The 27225-nt window shown below is 38.0% G+C and overlaps 1 protein-coding gene across 2 annotated transcripts in view; it reads left to right on the top strand.

The window, feature by feature from the left end:
• The window catches only part of Prkd1 (protein kinase D1), a 287212-nt gene that overhangs the window by 188532 nt on the left and 71455 nt on the right, over positions 1–27225 (top strand). For both annotated transcript variants that reach the window (XM_050138894.1, XM_050138895.1), the window contains exons 3-4: positions 19491–19622; positions 21715–21875. In XM_050138894.1, the coding sequence (XP_049994851.1) occupies positions 19491–19622; positions 21715–21875 (293 nt within the window). The remainder of the gene's footprint in view (positions 1–19490; positions 19623–21714; positions 21876–27225) is intronic.

A 27225-nucleotide genomic window follows, 5' to 3' on the forward strand; every position in this document is an offset into this window, starting at 1 on the left:
AAACAGCAAGATTTTTTTAGCATCTTGGTGTGTGTTCTAAGAAAGTTTTCATGAGATTGGATTTGTATTTGATGGTAAAATAAACAGAGTTGGGCTTCTATAACCTTTAATGCTCTCTGTGGAATGTACATGCAGATATACAAAACGCAACAGAAGAAAGTAAGGGGTAATGATGAGAGAGAGAGAAGAAAAGGAGGATTCAGAGGTACCAGATGAAAGGACAGGAATCATAAAGGAGTCATTTGTAACAAGTACATTACACTTACTGCCCGTTGGCTCTTTGCCAGATACAGTCCTAAAACCTTATAGAAACCTCAAAACCAATTAGGCACCATTTTTATTGTTATTTTCTCTGTAAGAAAAAGAAGTAAAATGCAGGCCTAGATATTCACCTGTGTCACCTCAAAGGTGAGCGATGAAGTCCCAAAGCTCGTGGCCGAGAGTCTACTCTGGAGTCTGTGCTATTCACCACAACTGACAAAAGTTGGTTTTGCCTCCTAACCCTCTTAGCCATGCTACAGTGGTTATCCCAGCTCCAGATACTCTGCAATGATTTGGTTCAAATCTGTGAGAACTGGCCCTGAGATGCTTCACCTCTGAAGAAAAAAGATTCAAATCAATCCAGGATTTCACAGTGTCATTTAGTGGGTGACATTCTGCCAGGAGGATGGTCCTGGGCAGTAGCAACACCAAGGGGATCTCCACAATGTGCGTCAGAGGAAAGATGTGTATATTGGCCATTACAAAAATTGCCTCATCAACTCCAGATTGCACCTGGTTTATCTTAAGTAAATATCCAAAAGTCAAGTACATCTTCGGAGCCAGTGACCAGCTGCAGGGTTCCACATGACTCTTAATGGTTTGGTCTATCTGTAGTGTGTTAAGAAACTATCTAAAAATAGCTTGGTTTATTCTGAAGTAATTATGGTTGTTGTAACTCTCGATAACTGGAGCCATTTTGAGCGCAGTCTGTACACCAGATATGGATTTCCTTAGGTAGCTGCCTTTAACTCAAAGTTCTATGGAAGGTTCTTCTCAGTCTTCTTAGAAGGTAAGGAAGTGGGTTCAAAGAAGATGCTACATTCTCATGAAGCACACTTTACTTCTCTAAATATTCACTTGTAGGATCCAAGCCTTGTTGCTTTTTAGGATCTGTTCCACCGACTGTATTTTGTCTTGGACAATAGAGCATAGTGCTAAGGCTAGCCATAAATCATAACCGCTTTCCCAGGCTATCAGGTCAAACTGGGCCCCTGCTTTCTTTTAGATTGGAGCAATTTAGAATAGACTAAAATAATTTCTGAGAAAGGAAAGGTCAGAGAGTAGACTCAAATGAAAAAACTGCTTCAGAGTTCCCTGATTCTCATCCAGCATTCAGCTGGAGAGAACTTGAGTCCCGATTCTCAGGATGAGAGTCGTTGGAGTCTAGGATAGATCTTTGACTCTGCATATGGAGTGCTTCCAGTAGACTATGGTCATAGCTTTGAGAAGTCATCCTGGTGCCTTATGTACTCTTGATGGCTGCAAACAGAGGCTTATTTATGACATACCCTAAATTAAAAAGAAGATGGTGGTGTATTTTCGTGCATTTGCTTTTTTAGCAACTGAGAGGCTAGCCAAGCATAATACAAGCACTGTCTCTGTTACTTTCTAGCATGCCTGGTCTTAGATAAGATACTCACAGCATTTTCCAAGCAGGGCAGTTTTTTTTTTAAACTCACTGGTCATCAGTGGTCAATAGTTAGATGATAAAGAAGTCATTGAAGCATTTTATTCCTGCAATAGAGTCATTATGATTTAATTAGTTATAAAAATTGTAGGCTAAACTTCACTATCCCCTGCTGTGGGATGTTCTTGTACACTATAAAGATTTGTCACTCATATTGGTTTAATAAAATGCTGATTGGCCAGTATCCAGGCAGGAAGTATAGGTGATCCTGCCAGTAGGAGAATTCTGGCAAGAGAAAAGACAGAAATGCAGCCATCAGCCAGATACAGAGGAAGCAAGATGAGAATGCCTCACTGAGAAAAAATACCAAGCCACGTGGCTGAACATAGATAAGAATTATGGGTTAATTTAAGTTGTAAGAGCTAGTTAATAATAAGCTGAAGCTAATAGTCCAAACAGTTTATAATTAATATAAACCTCTGTGTGTTTCTTCAGGACTGAACAGCTGAGGGTCCAGGCAGGATAGAAACTTCTGTCCACAGTCTCCACCTTACCCTCTCTTCCATTTCTGCTCCTTTTCCTTCTCTCATTTCTTAACTTCAGTGGGCTGGACTATGCTCTTTGAGCCTCTTGAACAGATGGCTATAACTGTCTTTGTGTTACACAATATTGAGCTCTTTTCTCTGGCTACACAGCTGAGGCGTCATCACATCCTCGAAGGCTCCCCTTTCTCCTCAGTGGCTGTGTGCCCCTGCTTCGCTTCTCTGTTTTTGGAAATTGTCTATTGAACCCATATCCTCCATCTTGGCTTCACTGTGCTTTTCCTGATCCTGGTGCGCTTTCAGCGTCATGTGTCTCAGCTGTGGGTGTGAAATATAGGCGTCACCCTCAGATACTCTTCACTTTCTTATGTCTGTTAGTGTTAGCAGTACTTTGTTTTATCTTTACCAAAAGTAACCAAATGAAAACAAGTCCAAATGTAAATTTACAAAGCAGCAACAAAATGGAGTTCGTATTTGATTTCCTATAATTTTTAGTAGAATATTATGGATTTTCTTTGTATTTTCGCCTTGCTGTTTTCTTAGTGTTAAGGGGTTCTGGACTCTTCTAGATTTCTGAAATGACTCTCCCCTCTGCACTGTCCTCCTCTGTGCCCGTAGAGAGCGCCACGCTGATTTCAACAAAGCCCTGATAACTTGAGGCATCACCCTACTAAGGAGGATGACCTGGGTGGCTGCAGAGAGAACGGTATGCTGACTCTCTTCAGTTAGGTGGAAAGGCCTGGATACTTACTCTGTTTCAAATGGTACATATATTATATCTGTTCTTTTACGTATGTTGTTCTTTTAAACAAAAGAATTATAAATCTTTTAAGTTCATAACTATGACTGAGTACATTCTAGAGACTGACTTGAACTTAAATTGAAAACATGAGCCACCAGCCACTTCCACAGAACTACACATGATCCTCTCACTGCATCTCTCAGTTGCATGCCACATGTGCAGCAGGGCAGTTCTCTTGCTTTGTGTGTTTTGGTGTACATGTCCTCTCTCCTCCGTAAGACTGCAACACCCTGCAGGATAGCCATGACTCCCACTACACAGTTACAAATGCTCTGGAAGGTGCTCTAATTGTTTGATTAAATAGTTTAAACCATACAGATACTGGTACTATAAATGTAGAGGGAGCCAAAAAATGGTGCAGGTCAGCCATAATCAGTGGGTGGTAAGTATAGTGGCTTTGGGCAACAGAATGAAATCTCTACCAGACAATGTAGTCTTGGATGCCAAAAGACCTTTTGAAAGGTTTTTCTCAGAGCCCCTTTTACTCATGTTTTCTTTATACACATTCCAGGAAGAAGAGATATGATTGCATATTTAATTTATTCTCTGCTACTCATCAAATAAACAGTTTTCTACCCTAAATTTCCATTATTGGTTCATTTTCTCAACATTTAAAATATATATGGCACAAAACTTGCTCTCTGGTTTGTATACCTTTTTTTTTTCACCTGCTTTCAACTGGAACAATTGTAAAAAGAGGCCAGGGACATCATTGTTTTCCTACTGCCATGCGACCTTCTGATTAATAGGTAGTCTTTACAAGTGGCTCAGTCCTTGAGCCTACCTAACGGGGAAGCTAATAAATAAATTGTCCTCTGTTTTTAATACACATTTTCATTGCTTATCTATTACCATTTTAAACAATATTTTCTGATTTAAGATGAGGATTATGATTCAAAAATATGCTAATTATGTTATGACTCAATTTTTTTACCATTTATTAACTTAAATCTGCATACTTATGTGAAATCTATTATTTTCATCAGACATACAATTAAGTTCTGTGACGTATTATACTCTGTTGAGATGGGAATATTGCTTCGTGTTATTTGGGCAACTGTTTTTTATTGAACTGTCCTGTTCACACTTGAGATTTATACTATTAATAGAAATGGAAACTTTAAAAAATTTACTAAATTTCTAGCTCCATTCCATATAAAACATACAAACCCTTTGTCTCAGATAAAGTTTTAAAAGAAATTTTTATGAAACATGCATGCTTTCCTAGATTTCTATAAAAATTTATTAATTTCCTCTTTAAGGGCCTCTTATATATTCATAATGGCCATTGTAAAGTATTTGTGTGTGTGTGAATGTGTGCGTGCATGTCAGCTGTGTTGGATTGCTCAAGACTTGCTGTTGTAGGGTTCCTGGACTCTAGGGGAGAAATATCATCCTAGCTGTTGATTGTGTATTTATGGTGACATCTAGGCTTCTGGGATTGGGAAGATTATAATTTTAGTTGCTGATATCTTGTCCTTGTTTGGGTGTTTTGTTCCTTACTTTCTGTCTCCTCTCGGATTCTTATGAGAGTGTTGTGGCTGTGTGTTGCCTGGTACAAAACTCGTATGAAATAATGATTGGAATGACCACTGGAAGTACTATCTAAAATGTGGTTCTGGATTATGGGACATGAAAACAGGAATGGTGATGGGCCTGGTTGGGGGCTGAGTGGGGTTCACAGGAGGGAGGAAATAAGGATGTTCCACCAGGATCTGTTTAGTTATTCTCCTTTGAAGGAGGGTAGGGAGTTAGGAGAGGCCACTGCAGCAGGTCTACTGCAAAATTGGCAATGAGACTGGGGGATTGGATTTTGAGGAATGGAGAGACAGGTGAAGATCTGCAGTTAGCCTATTTGCTTCCCTGGTCAGGGTAGCCTGTGGGTTCCCAGGGGATGCCTTCTGGAGTTGGGGGCTGGGATGCTGAAAGGGAGATCAGGAGGGGGAGATCTATAGGATTCACTAGAGATACAGGGGTGGGGTGGGGTGGGGGTGAAAGCTGCGAGGGTGTTCTGCTCCAGAGCTGGACCTTAGCCTGGGGCCTGGGATCTGAAGGAGCAGAGGGAGGGGTGAAGATCTGCACTTGGCCTCTTACCTATTTCCCTGGCTGGATTGCCTAAGTAAAAAAATTTACAAAGAGTTATTTACTACAAAAATATGCAGAACATTTTAATAATTAAAAGTATAGCAAATCTACAAATTGAACTTAAATAATGACTTTTAGATATCAAAATCGTATTTGATATTCAGTTATAGTTTTGTGCATTCCCAAAATTTTGGTAAGGACTTCCAAATTGGGACAAATAATTGTTCTTTCATTTATTATTACTGACAGTCATATGAGATCTTGAAATCAATAGAAATAACCCAGACTAAATAGATGAGTAAAATAGCCCCAAACATTACTTTTAGTGTAGATATTTAGAGCATGATGATTTTAGGATTATTTGTTTTTAATCAGATAGCCTACTTATTAGCTATGTATTCAAAAGTTCTGTCTGTTCATTTTTTGGCACTTTGCTTCTTCGCAGCTGATGAGCCTCCTGGATTCTAGATCGGATGCTTTAAGCGGCAGTATGCTTTGAGAGTGTGGCCTCTCAGGCTGTGCCTTTTGTTTTCATTTCCTCTAAAAGCTGAGATTTTGTTGTTGTTGTTCTGTCATTTTTAAGAACTTAGGTTTGCTTTTTATACACTAAGAAATCTTGAATATGCAAGAAATGCACTGCCTAGATTTAATCTGAGCTCCAGACGTGTGCCTGTGATCCCGGCTCTCCTGAGGTAGGAGGAGAAGGATGAAAAATTCAAGGTCATCTTTTTTGTGTAGAAGCTTTGAGTCCTGTAGAGATACAGGCAGTTCTACCCCCACCCCACCCTCTAAAAACAATAAAGCTGTGGAAAGAAAGACAGAAATGAAATTGCTGAATTAATCCCAGTGTTCTCCTAAATTTCCCATACATTTTACAGTTTAGGATTGGTATGAGTTTGTGATATATTTGGAGTTAATTTTTGCTAAAGAAACAAAATATGCTTATTTCTTGAAATGTGTATGACATTTTATATGCCAAAAGACAAAGTAATACAGTACCTCAAATATTTTTCTCGTTTAAATTATTTTGAAAAGTATTCTTTGAGTTACTAATTATAGCCATTTGAGAGAAGAAAAATGAGTTATAGAAAGATCTTACATCTTACAAGTAGGTAAAAATATTAATAAAGTCATGTACTATGAAGTCTTCAAAAAGATTGTTCACTTGTTCATTCTGTTTTTTAGACATAGATTGACATTTATTTAAGGTCGCCAGCTGTATCTATATAAAAATCCTATAGAGCAAACATCCTTCTTTTGTAATTTTTATGAGAGTGCAAAATAACAGGTTTCATTCTAACATTTTTATACATACATACATTAGGCATTGATCTTGTTTTCTCTCCCTGTTCCCCTAAACTCCCACAAAAGAATAGCAGGTTTTCAGTTATTTAGGAAGTTATGAACAATAACCTTGAAAAAATAAAAAAAAATTAGATTTCATCAGGTAGGCACTTGTTTTGAAGGGCTGGAAGAGACTAGTTTTTAGGACGTCTATTTTCACATACTCTTTAATCTGTAGCAGAGATTTTAATCCTGTTTAGAAAAGCAGAGGATGTACTTCAGTGGTCAATTACTGTGTGAAGTCTTTCATATAATCCCCAACATTGCTGAAATTAGCTAATGAATGATTGAAAAACAATGCCTTATTTTAACGAAAATAGGTAGAGGAGCTGTTTCCAGCACGAAGGCTGGGTGTTGCCAACCAACCATAGAAGGCACAGACACATATTCTGACATCTTGCAGCTCTTCATGGTGTGCTGTTCTAAGTTCCCTCTCTCCTCCCCCTGTAGCTCCCAAATGACCCTCTCCTCTCAGTCTCTCAGTCAGTGAATCCCCAATTGCTGCTGTTGAAAGGAGTGAAGTAGTAAACAGAAACTGAGGCTCGCCAGCCAAACGAAATAGAGCCCAGTTAGAGGAGTCTTGGGCAGCAACTGCACACAACAGGGTGGATGGCTTTGTAATGAAGGGAAATAGACTTAAGTTCTGCACGGACTCTTCTGGGAAGCTAAACTACAGATTACCAGGGAAGGGGCAAGAAGAGAAAATTCTGTACAACGGGGCACAGAAAAATTCTGGTGCGGATGATAGGGTTATTATATGTATCAATTTTGGTCTTGATTATATAGTTGTGCATCTGGTCAAATGTGTGCAAAGTGAACAGATTTTAATTTATGTAAGATATATTTCAATAACACTTAGTGGAAAAGATGAACTAAGATGTTAATTTTCAGAAATTAACAGACACGGTTTATTTTACTGTAAGGGTTTGGTATAAACCTGCAGTACAGGCTATAGCCATTGCCTTGGTTACCATTTGAGAACTTGATGGTAAGTTCTACTACTGAAGACGTCAAACACTTGAGAAAAGGAGAAATAAGGCTAATACTGACTTGGAAGCATTCATCTCTGGCTTTCATAGTGCTGGAAGGTTCTTTTCACATGACTAGGAGGAAAAAGAAATCAATCAAAAGACTTACACAGTTTTGATCTTTGTGACCAACAATATGGCTGTCCTGGCAAGATATGACTACTTGTATAACCGTGACACAAATATTGTAGGGATAATTAACCACTTTCTGGTTGGGCTTAAGGCTGGATCCAAAAGATGGAGTTATATCTGACACTGTTAACTTAGCCACCAGCCTGTGTCTGGCTGGCTGTAGGGCCTATGGAAGAACCTAGTAGTATTAATCTGTGAGATAGACTCAGTAATAAGCTGCCCCTTATGTTCTTATCTTTATACTAGGATTAGTGCATCTCTTAACCTCATCAGAGATGCTTCTCTATATTAGATAGTAATAAATACAGAGACCCATATCTGTTCAATCTGCTCAGCTCTAAATAAGATGTCTCTATCATACTCCCTTCCCAGAAGGTACAAGAATTATCATGGAAGAGTGGGTGGAAAGACCATTAAATGCCAGAAGTAGTGGGCATCTACAGTGAAACAGTATTCGCCATATATGACAGGGCTGTTGCACAGCAATGGTTGTGACAACATGCATAGACCCATGCAATATCAAGCCAGACAAAATTATAGCATCAATGGGGGAGGGACTCATGGAGTCCCACCCCTAGCTGAAAGCTATTAATAGTTGGTGCTGTTGAGAAGGGTGTAGATGGAGGTTTCTGTCCCACCCAGTCCCGCAACCATTCAATCCCAAATAAACACACAGAGTTATGTTAGTTATAAACTGTTGGGGCTATTAGCTCATGCTTATTATTAACTACCTCTTACAACTTAAATTAACTCATAAGTCTTATCTATGTTTAGCTCTGTGGCTCGGGAATCTTTTTCAGTGAGGCATTCTTATATTGATTCCTCTGCATCTGGATGACAACTGCATCTCTGACTTTCTTCTTCCCAGAATTCCTCTAGTCTGGTTGTTCCACCTATGCTTCCTGCCTGGCTACTGGCCAATCAGTGTTTTATTAAACCAATATGAGTGACAAATCTTTACAGTGTACAAGAGCATTTTCCCACAGCATGAGGGAGCATTAGTTTTCTTCAAGATGGGGCTCCTAAGAGATAACCTATGCACACATGGGCAGCACTAAGTGAATTTCATACGTTAATATAAAAGAGCCTATAAAATTGGGAAGGGAAAATGGGGGCTAGGGTATGGGAAAGAATTAGAGAGGAAAGTAAGAGAGGTGACTTTGATCCAAACACATATATAATGTGTTTGAAATCCTTAATAAAAAAATTAAAAATTTAAAATGCTAAATGTGTCCATTGACATGATGCTCTCAATGTACAGAGTCAGGTGGTGGGAACCTTCAGCAGAGTCACATGGAATTCAGTGGTTGTTGAACCCTTTTTTTCCCTGGAGGGAGTAACACCCAGCAGATTTCACAACTTTCAGGAATTTATGCATAAAAATGAGATATAAACATCTGTTTTATGAAACACACAGTGAGACTTTCAGAGATCTGATAGTAAGCATATAGGTTCTTCACCTGGAGCCTCTGTGAGCGATCATATCCGACAACAGTGATACTGTTGATCCCCGCAACCCCTGTTGCCCTCATTTCTGTATAACACTGTACCTAGTCTTTGTCTGCAGTCCTTCGGTTAGAAGCCTAAAGGGTAATTTGTATGCTGGTATTCCTCATGTAAATTAGGTCGTTATCCTTTTTAAAGGTATAAAGTCCCCTGCACATGATGGCACTTTTTCAGCAACAGACTTGACCTTTCGCTCCCCTGTTCAGAGTACCCGCAGAGCATGCACTCATTAGCTCGAATCGGACTCCATGACATTTTTACTTAATTTTCCGTTTCCTCAGTGCTAGACACATGGGGTAACCATTTACATTCTTTCTTGACCTGAGATGCTCTCTAATCTCTTTCCAGCTGTGGCATTTGTCATTCAGTCCCATCAGGATATGGTGACCCTTCTTTTCTCAATGCACTTCCTAACTGTTAATGGATTCACATTAGAGAAGGAGTTAGAAACAGTCCTATGGACTTAGCTCTACTTAATTATAGTTAACCAGAACAGTAGATAGACAAGCAGTTTTCTTTGGGGCACAAACAAGCTTTATGAAGTATAATGAACAAATAATGATAGTTTGATTTTTTTTAAATCCTTAGGTTTAAAGGCTATTGGTTGGTAATAAAGAGCTTCATTCCTCCCCATTGTCACTGATGGTCATGATAATATTAGTCATTGTAAATAGTATTAATAACAGTGATTCACACTTTGATACTTCTGATTTCTTAATCACTTTGCTAATAACTTTGAGTGATCACTTGACCAAAATGTTAAAGGCTCACAGCATAGCTATATCTTCTTCAGAGCCCAATAGTGATAGTTTCACTTACCAAGTTTCTCAGAGACGAGCAATGGCATACGTAGAAAAATGGGTCAGTGTCCAAGGTCATCCATTTGCAGTTCCTCACATTAGAGCCTAGACCATCTAATATATCATATCCATGGTTTATCACCATTGCCATAATGTCTGAAAGATCAAAGTATACTATCAAGGACATCTCTGGGAAGTTTTCTATGAAACCATTTGTAATTTTATTCAAATTGTGATTTTTGATGGGCTTTATTTTAAACTTGAAATACTGTATTTGCAGATTATTAGGACTTATGGAAGTGTAGATAATTTGAGCTGTAGGTAGACATGACTTTATTCTACCACAGGTGTTAATTGATCACCTTGATATGGGTGCATGCATTCAGAGATGCTGTGGTCTCTGTCCTCCAACATTCTGTTATGCCATGTGTGATCAGATTGGTGGTTTAGTAAACAGTAATGCATTTTGGATAGAAATATACCTCCAGGCTAATCAAATATTTACATAAATATTATTATGTAAATAGCCATCCTGCCAAAAGTGATCTACAGATTCAGTGCAATCCAAATAAATATCTAAATGACATTCTTCATAGATATAGAAGAAAAATAAGTTAAAATTGAAATGGAAGCACAAAAGGCCAAACAGCCAAAGCAATCCTGAAAAAGGAAAAAGAATAATGCAAGAGATATCACCTTAAATGATTTAAAGTTGTGTACAGAGCCATAGTAATGAAAACAACGTGGTTCTGAAAGAAAACCTAGATCACGGGAATAAAATAGAGGACCTAGATGTAAGTCATCTTTCACAGAGATGTCAAAAATGTATCTTGGAAGAAGGCCAGCATCTTCAATGAATGGTGGATGCTAAGAAACCCGAATATCAACATGCAGAAGCATAAAACTGATCTTTATCTCTGATTGTGTTCAAAAGTTAGCTATACATTGATGGAGGACTTTAACAAGACAGTGCTCTAGAAAAAAAAAAGCAAGAAGTTACAGGGTTCACGACTGAGTAAGACTTTTGATGTCTTTTCTCTCTTGGTTAATTGTATCACACCTTCTGCAATCCCAACCAGCAAGGCTAGCTATACTCCCACCTGTGCAATAGTAGCACTACGGTTGTGGAGGAAGCTGACTCCCTTCTGACTGAATCTGCAGCTTAGCTATGGAAGGAATCCATGCCTGTTTCTGTATGCCAAGTTTATAACCTATGCAAGTCATAGGCCCAAGAGAGAAGTTACTACTGTATAGCTAAATGAACAGAGTGTCATACAAACTTTTAGATACCTTTGTTTATACCACAGACAAAGCTACTCTCATCCTTAATCACAGAAGCCTTGCTTTTTACCAAATGACTGCCCAACATGCTGAAAATTACCGGTGACTGGGAGCCTAATCCTAAATAAGGTGTTTATACTATTTCCTCTAATGCTGAGGGAACACTGAGAAAGAGGGGATAAAAGAATATAAGAGTTAGAAGATAGGGAGAAGGACTATGAAATGTCATCTTTTAGGCATGATGCAACCATTGTGTTCAGGAACTCACAGAAACTGTAGGCATCTCTACTGAGCTTGCACAAAACTGGCTTTGTCAATAATCAGTTATGGGTGAGAAAAGGGCTCTCACAAGGACTTCTTACTACTGACCACCGTTTACTGATAGATTCTTGTGAAGGAAAAGTCATTTTCTTCAGTTGTTCATCCACTGTTGAGCTCAAGAGGTTCCAGTGAATAGCTCCAAACCCAGGGTCAGTCACATAGATTTCCCTGACTAAACCAGTGAGTCACAAAACAAAACAAACAGGTGGGACTGTGTGAGAGAGATATAAGCAAGAGAGTGGGTGTAAAGAGGTAGGTAAATGATGGAGAGTAGTGGGGTAATAGTAATAACTATGGGTGTATGAATGTGTGTGTACATGTGTGTGTGTGTACATGCGTGTGTGTATGTCTGTGTTCACTATAGACAGGTATGGAATTGTCAAAAGATAAATTGGCTAATAAAAAGAAATATGCTCAGAAGGATGTAGTTCAGAGGAAGTAGGAGTTTTCCATGGATGGTGGTGAGCATGCAGTGGATTAGAGAAACTTCTTCAAGCAGGTGTGCTGGAGTATGGAAGAGTTAGGGGCAAGCCGAGGAGTTCTTGTTTACAAACACAAGGAAAGAAGTGTAAGAGACAGAAACGTCCAACAACAGTGGGGAGAAAAGGAAGTTTTTGGAGAGGATTGTTCTTGGTGAGTTTGTTTCAATGTGGAGAGAGATATCCCAAAATATTTTCATTTTCTACATGTCTCTTTTGATTATAAAATATTGTATTTTATAGTTCCTTTTATATATATTTATATATTTCCAGTTAACAAATATTTCTTATGTCAGTTCTGTAGCTATTTTGGCCTTGATGCTACCTCTGAAATAAATGCTATATGGTGGCCATGAAGCTTAAAGCCCTGGGAAATAAGAAAGGGAGCCTTCTTGTGTGGTAACTAAGTCTCTTCCATGAGTAACTCCTGAACTACCTCTTGAATAGTACTTCATGGTGACACCATCAAACATTTCTTATGTCCTGCTGTCTTCTTGTTCACGAAAAAGGATGTGGGGCAGAGGCAAAAAACTTTTTGCTTTCTAAGGTAGAAGAGTTCTTAGTTTTCCTAATAGAATCTATGCCTTATCATCTGAACATCAAGTCTGGTATCTAACAATGTATAAAAAATATTTTCCTGAAAGCTGTAATTATATCCTGTATTCCTGAAATCAGTAAACATAATTAGCTTTCTGTGACCTGTGACTTATAATTATTGTGAATAAATTTATTGTGATAATACTGAGTAAAGACTCTCTAAGATAAGATTAATTTAATTTTTACTTTTTTGTTTTTGTTTTTTCATGTATGTATAGTGTGTATTTTGACTCTCTGTCCTATCCCATTTTTTCAAGCCAGCTCTGACCCAATTCCTCCCTATGAATTTCCTCCCCATTTACTAGTTCTTGTTTTGTTTAGTGTCTCACAGAGTCTGATCAGCACCCTCTATATTATCCTGAATTTGGAACTAACCTCCAGTGCCTACTGAGCCAGCTAGTGCTCACAGGACTTGGCATGTGCCTCTGCTCTCCCAGAAGCTATGATAAAAGGCTTAGACTATTCTAAGTGTTTTTCTCCCATGATTGCTAATTTAAATGGTTTATATAGGATGGTCCATCTGTGTTGAACTGTTGTATTTTTAGCATATTTTAAACTCCTATGTACACTACATCTCTAATTATTAATTATGTCTTCCTATTGAGTTCTTTTTCTTATAAACCATCATTTTAAAATATCACTATGATGAATATTTTATTTTAAGTAGGGCTAAATATTTTCCTTCCTCTTCTGTAAAACCTTAGAATATCTATTAAAATATTTTTATTCTTATCAAGGAAGACTTTGGAAAAATTTCACTAGATAGAACAAGACTTCACTAAAAGCTGAGGATGTTACACCCCTACAGGAAAAAGAACTCAGGCTACTAGAGAGTGTTAGGAGTGGGAGAAATAGCTTTCCAGGAAAGAGCATTCTAATTAGTTGTGTTATTCCAAATGGTCAACCATGAATTCATGAAAAAAGAGGACATGAATATGGAAAAGAACAAGGAGAGGTGTATGTGCGGGTCTGGAGAGTGAAAAGGAAGGGGGAATGGTATAAATATTATGTATTTTCAAAAATAAATAATTTTTAATTACTGATATAGATGCTGGATACATGGATCTATGTTACAAATGCTGGCTGCCCTGCCAGAGTACCATGGTTCAATTTCAAGCGTCCATATGGTGGCTCACAACCATCTGTAACTCCACTCCCAGGGGATTCACCTCCCACCTTCTGGCTTTTGCTGACACCAGGCATGCACATGATGCACAGACATTGAGGCAGGCAAAACTCCCATATACATAAAATTAAAAAGTGGAAGTAAGATAAATTATATAGATGACTCCTTAAAAAGGAAGTTTCTGTCTCCTGAAATACTATTTATTTGGGTCCATTAAAAATTATTATTTAAAGACTTTGAGTCTCTGATAATATACTTATGCCTCATAAAATTGATTTTCTTCTTGAACATGGGTTTCCTTCCTCTGTTTTCTTAAAGATTATCCTTTATAGAAAAGACTGAAGCAGAATTTCAATTAGATTGTCTGTCTTATTTTGTATTTTAAAGATGAACATGACTATTGTGAGCCAGGTTTTTATGTCTCTCTTGTGTTGCTGCCTGCAGACCTTTTTTGCATCTTAGCATAGCCTTCCTGCCTCAGCCTGCTCTTCCATGGCCATCTCTGTCTCTGATATATTCCATTTTATGTTTATACAAGGTTACCCTTTATTAGGGTAGATTGTTTTTGTATTGATTATCTGGCTTGCAATATTCTATTCCAGGTATAACTGCATGTATATGTGTATTTTTATTAGGGTGTTTGTTATTCAAAATATCATGGTGTGGGAAAATGGTCTGTATTCTGTCAATTATATTTTAAATAAATGCTAATTGGCCAGTAGCCAGGCAGGAAGTATAAGCGGGACAATCAGGTAGGAAGTAGAGGTGGGTCAGTGAGAACAAGAAAATTCTGGGAAGGAGGAAGCCCATATCTCTGCAGTCCTCTCCCAACCAGAGAAGAAGCACGATGTGACTGCCTCACTGAAAAAGGTACTGAGCCATGTGGCTAACACAAATAAGGATAATGGGCTAATATAAGTTATAAGAGTTAATAAGAAGCTTGAGCTAGTGGGCCAATCATTTTATAACTAATGTAGACCTCTGTGTGATTTCTTTGGGACTTAACGATTGTGGGAACCAGGCAGGACAGAGAACCTCAATCAACAATATCATTTAATAAACTATGTAATGTACGTTGCTTTGCTTTCCATTGTTTCTTATTGAGTCATATACTTAAAATTTCCAGAACTTTCACAGCTGCCTAACCAGTAACTTTAAATAAATGTTCTGTTGTTGTCATGGTTGCTATGATTTCTGGTATGATATATTCATGGCTCCTAGGTTCTTGTCATTATACCTCACTCATGCTTTCCATATCAGATGTTAAGTCTACAGACTTCCTTTTTCATTTTCTTGACTGTGTGAAGGTATTATTTTAGGTGCCGAATAGTAGCTCACTAAATGATATTGCTGTTGCAGGGGTTTAGTCCCTTCCCAAGCCTTACTGTGTCCATATTTAATAAAATAGGACGGGTGGAGTTGATTTTCACAATAGGGAATGATGGAAGAATTTTTACAGAAGACGCATGGAGAAGAAGGAAGTTTAACGAGTCTCTGAGTACAGATTTGTGTAGACTGGTGGGAGAGAATAGAGTGTAGACAGGCCCAGGTGTCATATTACCACCACTGAGATAACTGGACCTCAGTTCTTTGGATGTTGGCATCAACTGTCTGTTGTCATTATCGAGGTGCCTTTTGGGCAGTTGGGAATCACATCATTAGCTTGCCATCCTCACAGTGTAGCAGACAAGTGTGAAGAAGCCACAGTAATTAGACAAAAAAGATAATCTTATAAATGTCTGTAATTAAATAAAGTTGGACTATAAATTACTCTTCCTTTTCTTATGTAGTCTCTTCATTCTCAGCTACTCATTCTTCAGAGTTGGGGCAGGTGCTCCTGCTCAATGAAGCCTTCAGAGAGAGACGCAAGCACTCATAGCTACTTTCTCTACTGCCATTGATACACTTTCTGATTATGGATGGGACTGGGATTTTCAACTTAACTTCTATCTCACATTCAAAGATACCCTACTTCAGTCGGTTTTCTACTCAGTAGGCTTTGGATAGATTACTAAAACATGATAAAAATCAACTCTACACTCCAGACTGTTATGATCTGTGTGGGTTGACTTAAGAAAGGCATGCAAAGGCTACTTTTAAGGCTTGTTCAGTTAAAACTGAACAGTGAGTAGTGATCACAAAGGAATAGTGGAGGCTCCAGACAAAGGCTTTCTGGTGACTTGAGTTCTTACGGATGTTAGAGCATGTAGAGTGGGGTCATTCCGCCGAGAAAGTTCTCAAGGAGAAGATGATTATTGCATGTCTGTTATGGTCAGTTTTGAGATCTGGGAGTCTGAAACAGTGACAGTGTGAATGAGTATGTGGTACTGGAATTCAAAAGTTCTTAATAGTTTAGATATTAAGGAAAAAGGCTAAATTCAGAGTTAGAAAAACCTTCAAAGCATTTTCCTTTGAGTTAGGACCAAGGGTCCATGGGATGACATCAGTTACCATGTAGCACAAACGACAGCTCATTTTTAAACTATGAATTACTGTTGTTTCTAAAAGCAACTGTTGCTTCTAAGTCCAAACTAATTAGATGAGATGGACTTGAAATCAGGAACTTTGTGCATGGTGTGTTTTAAAAGACTGATAATGAACTGATACACATTCTTTAGTTGACTTTATAGAATTTTTTAAAATTTCTGCAACATTTTTGTGTCTCTGAAATAAGAATGCATTCTTATAGAAGGGTACATGTCACCTTGGGTTGCAATGTCCAGGTTTTCTTTTGGTGTTTGGAAATGGCATCTTCTGTGTAGCCTGGACTAGCTTGCCTGCTTTGAGTGGATCAGCCTACCTTGAACATAGAGTGACTGCTCTCTCTCCATGTGGCTTAGACTACCCTGTTCCCCCACATGTAATGGCACTGTTTTTTAAAAGAATTCTCAACGACAAAACGTAAATTTATATCCTCCATTCTCAAAGAAATGGTAAGCTGGGACAACTGAGAGAATCTGTACAATTCTGGTGTCAAGACTGGCTGAGTCCAGATGCAACGCTACCGGGTGTGGGGCCTTCATTTCTGTTCGGTTTTCTCATCTGTATAGTGGAGTAATAGCATCCACCTCTTAGAATCAAATGAAATGGTGTTTAAAGCATATTAATCACATCTGCCTAGTATATCAGTCCCAACCTGTCACAGCTGCAAAGAGTTAATGCTGATCCCAAACTGCCAAAATAGCCATTAAAAAAAATTAACTGAAAATCTTGGATGATCTGACATTGTTTTACTTTATTATGCAAATAGTTTTGACCTCCAGAGATGATTTATTTTGCTTCAGAAGCCTCATTTCTTCTGTGCTGCTAACCAGTTTAGTCCATTTTGTCCAACAATTTATAATGAACCTGTAAAGAACCGCTGATTATATTAAGATTTTTGGCTCAATTACCTGTTTCAAACACTCAGTGACTAAGGAAAGCATGTCATTTTCTCCTCTCTTGCACGCTGGAGTGTAACAATAGGCTGTGAATAGAGCAAATCAAAGAGACACAAATACCAGTATGAGGGCCCATTGTCTTCAGTTTGTTTCCCTGTCATATCGTTTTAATTTAGGTCGGCTGATTGATTATGACAGGCTCATTGTTCCCTTCCTGGAATCTCTAGACATGTTAATATTCCTATTCTTATCTGTCCATTTTGATTCCAAAACTTAAATGAAATGGAATTGCAGCCTTCACTTTGTTTGCCTGTGCTGAGTGATTATCTCTGAAGTGCGATTTTGTGATTAGGCGAGCCGGCATGCATATACTCAGCTGATGCTGATTTCCCCCAGGGTGCAGAACAGGTAAATTCATAATGAATGGATGTTGTGCTTTGATTTCAAATGGATGCAAAACCTCACCACGCTTAGTAGTTTTATTTTAAAAATGTATTTAATTATTCTAAAATTAACAGGAGAATATTAAAATTGAACTTTAGTAATGTGGCATTTAAACATAAGTCAAGGGTGCTAACTGCTTATGAATGTTAATCCCCTTCAAAAACCAAAAAAAAATATTACCTGACATAAATTAGAGGGGGGGTGTCATTGAAAATCTTTAGTTTAATTATTTATATTCTTCCTGATTAATTCCTAAAATGTCTCAACGCAGCTTGCTATTTGTATTGTCAAATTCTAGTGTTTCTTATTTTGAAAACTACAATAATTATTCAACTAATTACTGTCATAGTATTGTCATTGTTGTTTGGTCCTGAGGAGGGTGAATTTGAGAGTAAAAGGAACTAGGAGTGAAAGATTGGCACAATGTATTCAAGTGTTTTCTTTAATGATTTTGAAAAAAAAAATGCTCATGAGTATAAGAGAACAATTCTAAGGATTAACATTCTCCAGATTTGATACATTTTAATCCAATCTCCAGTGTGTAAGATTGGTACGCAAATCATAACCACACATTTTTACTGATTTAGTGAAAGCATTTGTCAATAATATTGTAAGTCTACATCATCTTTAATTTGCAGCATATTTTCTCCAAAATTCACTGGGACTAAAACCTGAGCAATCAAGAGCTTAGGAATATCTCCTGGATTTAACGGGGAATGAGGTCTTAAAGGAATGAAGAACATCATCATGCAAGTCGTCTCCTTTTAGGAGGGAGAGACTGAGGTTCATGTGGTTATATGTGAGGTCTTGTAGGTTATGTCAGTGGTTCCTGCAGCTCTTCTGACTGCCAGGGGAGCACTCTCTGCCTTCAGAATGAACAGTGAGCTTGAGCTCACTGCTGCAGAGAATGCCAAGGGATGCACCTCGGCCCACATTTTTGCTTTATACTTCTTGATTTGAGCAACAACATAAATATGGGACACTTTCATGTTACAAAAAAGTACATAGAAAAGTATAATGGAAATAATGTGTATCATTTGTCTTTATAAGCATTTTGAATAGTCAATAATTAGAAATAACAAAATTGCCCTCCATCGAGAACGAGGTTTATTGGTGCCTTTTTCTGAATGGACCACGGCTGGTCCCTATGCATTAATCCTTTGACTTGGTAGGTTGGTGAAGAAGCTTCAGGGTTATTTAGAGGTCATGATTTTACTATTTGGTTTTATTTTTCATCTGTTAACACATTACTTTCACTCCGCAAGGAGGATGGCCAGATGTACCTCCTCCGGTTCCACCATTCTGTTTCAATGTACCTCTTTCTGGTGTTCTTCATCTGAAAGCTCAGTTTTCACAACTGCCTAAGTTAAATTTGTGTGCCTCATAAATTCATGGGTATTAGTCATCTTCTGGACCAGGGTAAACCTGCCAGGAACCACACTCTTAGAAGAAATTGATTCTTCCTCTTCCAGTAGACACCAATAGTTGACAGCTTCTGACTATGGGTGAAAAGCAAAATATTTTCAATTAATATCAGGTATACATGAAGTAATCACATCAACACCCATTCTCCTAAGGTTTTATTGTTATTAAAATAATGTCAAACATTACCATGAAGGAAAGAAGAGAATGGATGTTGTGCCACCAAGCATCCATTGTGATTCAGAATAAAGTCCAATGACTGAAAGTACAAGACATGTTGCATCCCATTTTATATGACGTGTCCTGTAGCCTGAACTCACTGGAACAGACTCTGTACTCAAGGCTGGACATAATTATATCCTCTTGCTCTCATCACCAAGTGCTGATCACAGACATGCACCACTACACTTAGCTGGTTTTTCCACAACTTGTTTACAGAATTGCCTCCCTGCTCACCCACCTATTACCTGACGTGCTTGTGTGTAGATCAGTATATTCACTCAATCTCTTTGGCAACGTACTGTTTCTGCAGCTTCGGCCACCTTTGAAGACTTCCAGATCCGGCCGCATGCTCTCTTCGTTCATTCCTACAGAGCCCCCGCTTTCTGCGATCATTGTGGAGAAATGCTGTGGGGTCTGGTGCGCCAAGGCCTTAAATGTGAAGGTGAGTTGCTTTGCATCCCACTGGACGTAATGTGAGCAGAACCTGCTGCTTCTGTGTGCTCTGGCTCCCAGTTTGCGATCTTCGGGCAAGAGGGCTGGAGGTTAAAATACACAGACACACACAGACAGAGACACAGCAACACGGGTCATCCTTGATTTCCCCAAGAATGCCCCCTTTATTGTGTTCAGGGGCAGATTATATAGAGATAGCCACGCCCCAGCCAAACCCACCAGAAACCACTCTCCTGTCATCAGGAACTCCTGAAGGTCTCGTGCTCAGAGCAGCTGTAGGCACTCAGATCAGGGGATTACAAGAAATTAGGGATCTGGGGTTTCACTGCTCCCAACAGGAAACTCACTGAACTGGACAATTCAGTGTGCAATAACACTGCCGCCTATTCCCGAGGCCTCATGCAGCCTTCCCCTGTGTTTTCTACCCATGTAAATGGATTGCTTTGATGTGTGGCCACAATGATCACCCTTTTGGAATACAACCCATAAATAATCTTGAGTTGTTAATTCTTACCAGTCGAGTGAAAGATGAAAGACAACGATTTAGAAGAAACCATGTCGAAGGTGTATTGTTTTTGCTGTTTTTCTTTCACTCCCATAAGACACTTGAGAGAACTTCACATAAAGGAGAAAGATGTGCTTGGGTTCATGGTGTCAGGGGTTTAAGTCCATGGTCCTTGGATCCATTCTTTCTTAGTGTATAATAAAGCAGAACTTCAGGGCAAAGAACACATAGCTAAGGAATGTCACCCGCCTCATGAGAGCTGAGAGATTGTCATTATAGACATGATATGGCATACCCCCAACCTATAATAAAACAGTAAGCATTCAAATTCAAAAAATATTGTAAAACACCAAAGAAGGATCATCACATCAAACATGACCCAAACCTAGAAGGGCAAATATCAAATCTTGTAGCTCCATGCCCAGTCTCTATGCCACACAGTGGCGTTGGCGTGATCTCAGCTGTCTTAGACAGCCCTGCTCTGTTGGCTTTGCTGATTGTAGTGCAGATGTCCTCTCTTAGGCAAGCCCTGAATGATAACGGCCTTTCCTCAGCAGACACCCCATTTTCATGGTATCTCCAAATTCCTTAGGACTCCACTATATGTTTGTCATCGCTCTCATATGGCCATGAATTTTTCTTTCGGGCCACCACGGACTTTTAACTGCTGTACTACTTAGACTCCCAGGCCTTCCTTTGAAATCTTGTTAGGAACTTCCATGACCCCATAACTCTTGCATACTACATACCCACAAAACCAGAATCAAGTAAACACACATCCTTTTGCTCTCGGGTGGAAACATACCCAAGACTTCTTGGACAACAGCTACATCAAGCTCTATCTGTCTGGGTGGTTGAGTTGTAATGTATGTTTTATGAAAAGTTGTCCAACCTATTTTGTGATGGACAGGGGAATTCTAATTAGCCAGTGCCAGTTATGTAGGGAGTGAACAGAGTAGAAATATTGGGAGAAAATAAGACTTCCCAAAGTGGGGAACATGCTTTCAGCTACCTGCTACCTGGAAACCAACAAATGATGGACTTTATGAATCATCTTAGTTGTTTGGAGTGGTTATTTTTATCCCCACCTTAGAGACTGGGAAATTGAGATAGAATAATTTGTTCAGGGTCATGTGTACAAGTAAGTTACAGAGACAAGCTTAAAGATCAGTGTCACCCAAACTTGTGATGCACTATGATTAATTTTCCCTCTCTGTGCCCACACACATCTAAAATTGTAACAGTAAAATGTTATAATATTTTAATAAATATATCTGTAGATTTTTCTAAATCCAAATTCATTTCAGTTAGAGCATCAAAAAATACATAAATAAAAATTGAAAAAAATAACAACCAGGGGAATTTTTGGACATTTACAACAAAATAGGAATCTAGAGCCCATGTTCAAATAAGGAGAAAAAAGAATCAAAGAAAACAGAAAAGAAAATTTGTATTTCCAAGTAGCATCAAGACAAATTGATGTTGTGCTATGTTTTCAGATTCTTAATTTATAAGTAATGATGGAATAGACTTCGTTTCTGGCTAGATGAAAGCTATTTTTATGTTTGCTTTTCAGGATGTGGTCTGAATTACCATAAGAGATGTGCATTTAAAATCCCGAACAATTGCAGCGGGGTGAGAAGGAGAAGGCTCTCGAATGTTTCCCTCACTGGGCTCAGCACCGTCCGCACGTCATCTGCTGAGTTCTCCACCAGTGCCCCTGAGGAGCCTCTACTGGTATGGTCTCCTGTCTGTCCATTCCCACTTGCTTGAGAAATCTGGGGGACCTTAAGTTATCAGTGTCAGGCCAGGAGAACATGCTGGGAGGGAGACACAGCCCCCATGTAAATGCGTATGTTTCCACAGGGTCTCTGTTGTAGACTGGCCAATGTATCATTAAAGATTCAACAGCTTTGAGGTTGCTTTCTTCCCCGAGCCTGGTGAAAATGAAAACTATGGGAGGCTTCATATGGGTCATAAGCCCTGAGCAGTGTGAACTAGTGTGCTGATGCTGCAAAAGATGGTCTCCTCTGCAGATTTCCAAGGACTTGTGGCATCCTGAATGTTTCTTCCGAGCTAGAATCTGAAATTTGCCTTTATGAAAATGCCACGGTCATACAGATATTCATAGTTTATCGTTGCACACTACCACGTACCAGGAGAAGAACAGCATTTACCTAGAATATTTCTAATACCTGTGAAACCGCTGATGGCCGCGGTAAAAGCATTTGTTAAGGAAATCCACGTTCATCTTTCACACATTAATGAAAGAATGGTGTGATGGTTGCGTGAGCTTCTTAAAAACAGGAATGGGCTTCTGAAATCACTAATGGCTTCAGGCTGCAGCTTCTCCTGGTCTACTTTGTCTCACTAGGACACTGATGCATTCTAGCGTAGTTATTACAGAAAGTGATGAGACACAAAGATGTAAGAATTACTAAGACATTTAGGTCGAGTAAGTCCACCTAGAATTTAAGTGGCAGCATGGAGTTATCTATTACAAATTGGCATTGTACAAAGAGTATTTGATTGTGACTTTAAATGACTTAAAGTCTGTTGCAGAATAAGCCACATGTCAGATGGGTCACTCATCTTTACACATAGGAAACGGCTGGGGCCTGTGCCCACATTGCTGTTTTGGTGGTGTTACCTTCTGTTTTTCATTCTTCTTTAACTGAAACTATTGGAGGAAGATTGATACTATACCTTTGTAGTAATTAAATGAGTATGATATCTAAACATACCATTTAGAAGGTATGTTTGTGATTTGTATAATCCCATGAGTGTGTGTTAATCAGAGTAAATGTCATTTTTACAATATACTATTACTCAAAAAAATTATCTTAAAATAATTGCCATTGCGTACTCTGCTTTGAAGTTCCCTGGTTGAGATCAAAATTTTGAAAATGTTTATTTTATAGGTTACAGCATTTGTATTAGGGGTAACTGTCGTAATTGCAAGGCATAATGTTTGAAATAAGGACATTGAAATTATATAAAAGTAAAATTATAAATAAATTATGTCACATTCAAATTAACCACAAAAGGCTTTTTAAGAATTATATTTATATCAGAAATCCAAAGCTTAAAGTATTTACCATTACCGTAGATTAGAATCTAGTTAGTTTTAATTAGATGATACTTACTCTGACCATGCATTAATCATAGTATGTACCTATACATACTTGGTTTTACGTGTTTAATATATATTATAATATGAATACAATGCGTGTGTATATATGTATATATCCCACATACAAACGTACACCCACACATATATATACACACACATACACACATACAAATGTACACCTACACACATATTTTGGTTCATTTCATGTAACTTTTGGATTTTATAGATACAATCAATTTATATATCGAACTAATCTATACATAAGTAAAATATGAAGTTTTTATATAACCATAATTTAGGTTATATAACTTATCTTTAATATATATATTTTATTTTCAAACAAAATTATTAATTGGTATATTTAAGCAACTGAAATAATTATTCATTTATTTGAACTATTTTATTACAGGATATATTTTATATAAATGTCAAAATTCATTAGTGTTTCACTAATGAATGGAAATTTTCTGTAGTAGAATGCTCTAAAACTCATTTTTTCTAAGTAGCCTATAACATTTCCTTAAAGCGCTCATGAAATTGTGATCACATACAATGACAGTGATTTCTGAAGCCATCACGGCCTCAAAAATAAAAAAAAAATAAGTATTAATTAAAAAAGAAAAACTTAGGGCCATAAGACACTGAAAGATATTGGGAACATAAGCTTCCATAGCCTTATCTAAACTTTCTTCAGGTAAACTTTAAATAGAAATCTCCTTAGAAACAATGTTTGTGACATACTCCACATGTTGGCTCTTAGGTTCTCTTGGGATCTAGAGAACTCAAGGAATGTCTGGGTGTATTTGATCTAGTTCATTAGAAATTAGGAAATGTTTGTCTAATTTTGGTGGCACAAACCTGTCTCTGTTGTCTTTGTTTCATCTTGGCTAGTGCAGGTGGGAGCCAACTGTGTTTGTTCTAACCAGGCGTACTTAGGCCGTGGCTGATGTAGCTCATTTCAGCCCTAGTGAATGCTAACAAAAGGCTATGTAACGGTAATAAGAGTACAGCCTTTTTGGTGCTGTAAACAGTAAAGAACAACCAGTTTCAGAGAAGGGCGGCGCCTCGTGCAAAGATGGCATTGCTCATTAATGCATCTAGAATATATGTTGTTTTGCAAGCCTGTGATGACATGTGCAAACTTCTTCTAAATGAAGGAAAACAAAATATTCTGTGTTACGATTGCTTATTTTGATGATAGGATTGTTTACACGCAGAGTAAGACATTGCTGTTCTACAAATTTGTCCAATTTAGGCAAATAAATTGAATCTCAGATTTATATAGTCCTGCTAAGATAGAGAGGACAAAACAGCATATGTTGTAGTGCAAGCTGTGTGTGTCATCTGTGTTAGCACAAACCACATCCACTGTGCTCTCCCTCACACACCCATCCTCTAAGACAGCCCAGTGTAACGAGCTGATGGTAGAGCAACTGACTATGCACATACATTTCTGGTAAACCATTAACAGTGTTATTAGAAATAAAGTAAAACGAGAAGATCCTTAAGTAGGGTACACTACTTACGCTTACTTGTCTGCTATGTATAATTGTACAGATTGTATTTCTTTACATTTTCTCATCTCCTTATTTGTAGGAGTTAAGAGTCAGTTGAAAACAAACTACATGAGGCTTAACCTTAGACAACAAACTCACAACCCTTCATTTTGTCCTTAAGTGTGAAGAAGGAGCTTGTCAGATCAGTTTTCCCACAAGGAACAATTTTAGACTCTAAATAAAATAATAAAATAAAATAAGACAGAAATGGAGAAAGCCAATATATGAAGGTGTCTGTGAGCTTCCAAGGCAGTCAGGACTTAAAGTTCCAGGAATAGAGAGGTCAACACGCAGGGTTTTTCCAGTATCTGGCTCAAAATGACAATGGTGTTACTATTGAGAATTCCTGATATAACATAAAACTGGAGAACTGCCATACACTAAATTTATTGAATATAATGCTGTATTATACAGTATTTAAATATGAAACATTTAAGGTAATGAGGTATCACACAGGCAGAATATTATAATAGAATCAGAAACTGTACATGCAAATTGGCTGATTGATTTATATACAGAATGGAACTGCTGTGTAGGATAGACCTTTCATTGAATATTTTGGGAGTTCATTGGACATACGCATGGAAAAATAGAATTTTTTAAAATTGTTATTTGGGACAACCTGTCACTGTGTGTACTGTGTTACCCTAACTGTCTGTGAACTAGCCGGGTAGACATAACTGGCCTGGAAATGACAGAGATCCTCCCGCCTCTGCTTCCTCAGTGTTGTATATGGGTGTGCTCCACCATATCTAGCCTGCAAAATATGTTTAACCTGCTTCAAACCATATGATCCTAGGTTCTCTGATTTTCTAGGAAATAATAAAGACGAATAAATAAAAATAGTTGAGATAGGAAAAGATTTCTACAGAAAAATTAAATCTCTGAGGAAAAGAAAATGACTCAAGAAGATGGGCGTCATTCAAATTAAGAATGCCTTTCACTTAGAACAGAATATGTGTCAGGGGACTTGTCCCCATAGAAAACTGATTCTCCCTTCCTCAGAAACACATGTGAGCTATGCCCATCCATGTTGGCATGCCACCTGCCTTTGGCATGATGTAGGTCTTGTTTAGGAAAATGTATTTTTGACATTCCACCAGTGCAGCTTCCAGCTCTGAAAACATGTGAATAAAGGCAACACTGACTCCTTGGATTATGTCTATATTTACACTGTCATTAAGAAATTGCTATTCGCTCAACAACACAGTAGAATTTCACAAAGCAATATTTAAATAAAGAAACCAAGCTGGGCATGGCAGTTCATGACTGTAGTTCCAGATCAGAATGATCAGAAAACCAAATGCAGTCAGGAAAGATAAAATTCGTGATCACTCCAGATAGCATAATGAGACTCCTATCTCAACAGGAAGTCATAGATAAAGGGTCTGTGTTTATAGATCCAAGATTTGAATTGTAATTGAGCCAAATCCAGTTTATGTTGAAGAACAGGAAACTAGTGCTTTCTCTTAGAGGGATGCTAGCTGGGCGGGAGCAGAAGTGAACTGTCAAGGAAGGTGGAAGAATTCTGTGTCTTATCTGGAAAGAAGTTTGAGGTGTATATACATAATCTCATCAAGACTTATACTTTTTAAAACTTTATACTCATTACTTCTAATGAATTGCAACTTTAAACTGCTCTAAAACAGTGATTCTCTGCCTTTCTGATGCTGTGAAACTCTAACACAGTTCCTCATGTTGTGGTGACCCCAACCATAAAATTATTTTCATTGCTATTTCTTAACTATAATTTTGCTACTGTGGTAAATCATACTGTAAAGATTTACTATGCAGGATATCTGATATGCAACCCCTGTGATAAGGGATCACTACATACAGGTTGAGAGCCACTGACCTAAAAGTATACTATTATAACTATCCAAAGTTGATGAAGATTTTATCAACGGTAATGTGAAGAAAGGATCAAATGTTATATCAGGATTATTATTGATTAAATTCTGAGATTCCTTTTATTCAATTCTGATAGGTTCAGAAATATGGTTAGAAAACTTCCATTAATTATCAACAAGGAATACATTGTTTAGGTGAAATATTAAAACTAATGTGCCACGGCATGCTGAAATTCATGGCATTTATTTATGTGATTTACATTATTTTCTGTAGTGGCCTTTTTAAAATATTTTCTTCTCTCATACATTACATCTCAACCTCAGTTTCTCCTCCCTCCACTCCCCTCAGTCCTTTCAACTCCCCTATCCCCCAGATCTACCCTTAGGGATATTCACTGAACATGCTCTAACACGATACAGTAAGACTAGACACAGACCCTCATATCAAGCCTGGACCAGGCAACCCAATAGGAGGAAAAGTGTCCCACTTACCAAAGTTAAATCAATATCAATAAACAATTTGAACAGATGTATAAACCCTAAGGAAA

Source organism: Alexandromys fortis, unplaced genomic scaffold (assembly GCF_014885135.2).
Source record: "Alexandromys fortis isolate MF-2015 unplaced genomic scaffold, M_Fortis_MF-2015_v1.1 scaffold_35, whole genome shotgun sequence".
NCBI classification, from domain to species: domain Eukaryota; kingdom Metazoa; phylum Chordata; class Mammalia; order Rodentia; family Cricetidae; genus Alexandromys; species Alexandromys fortis.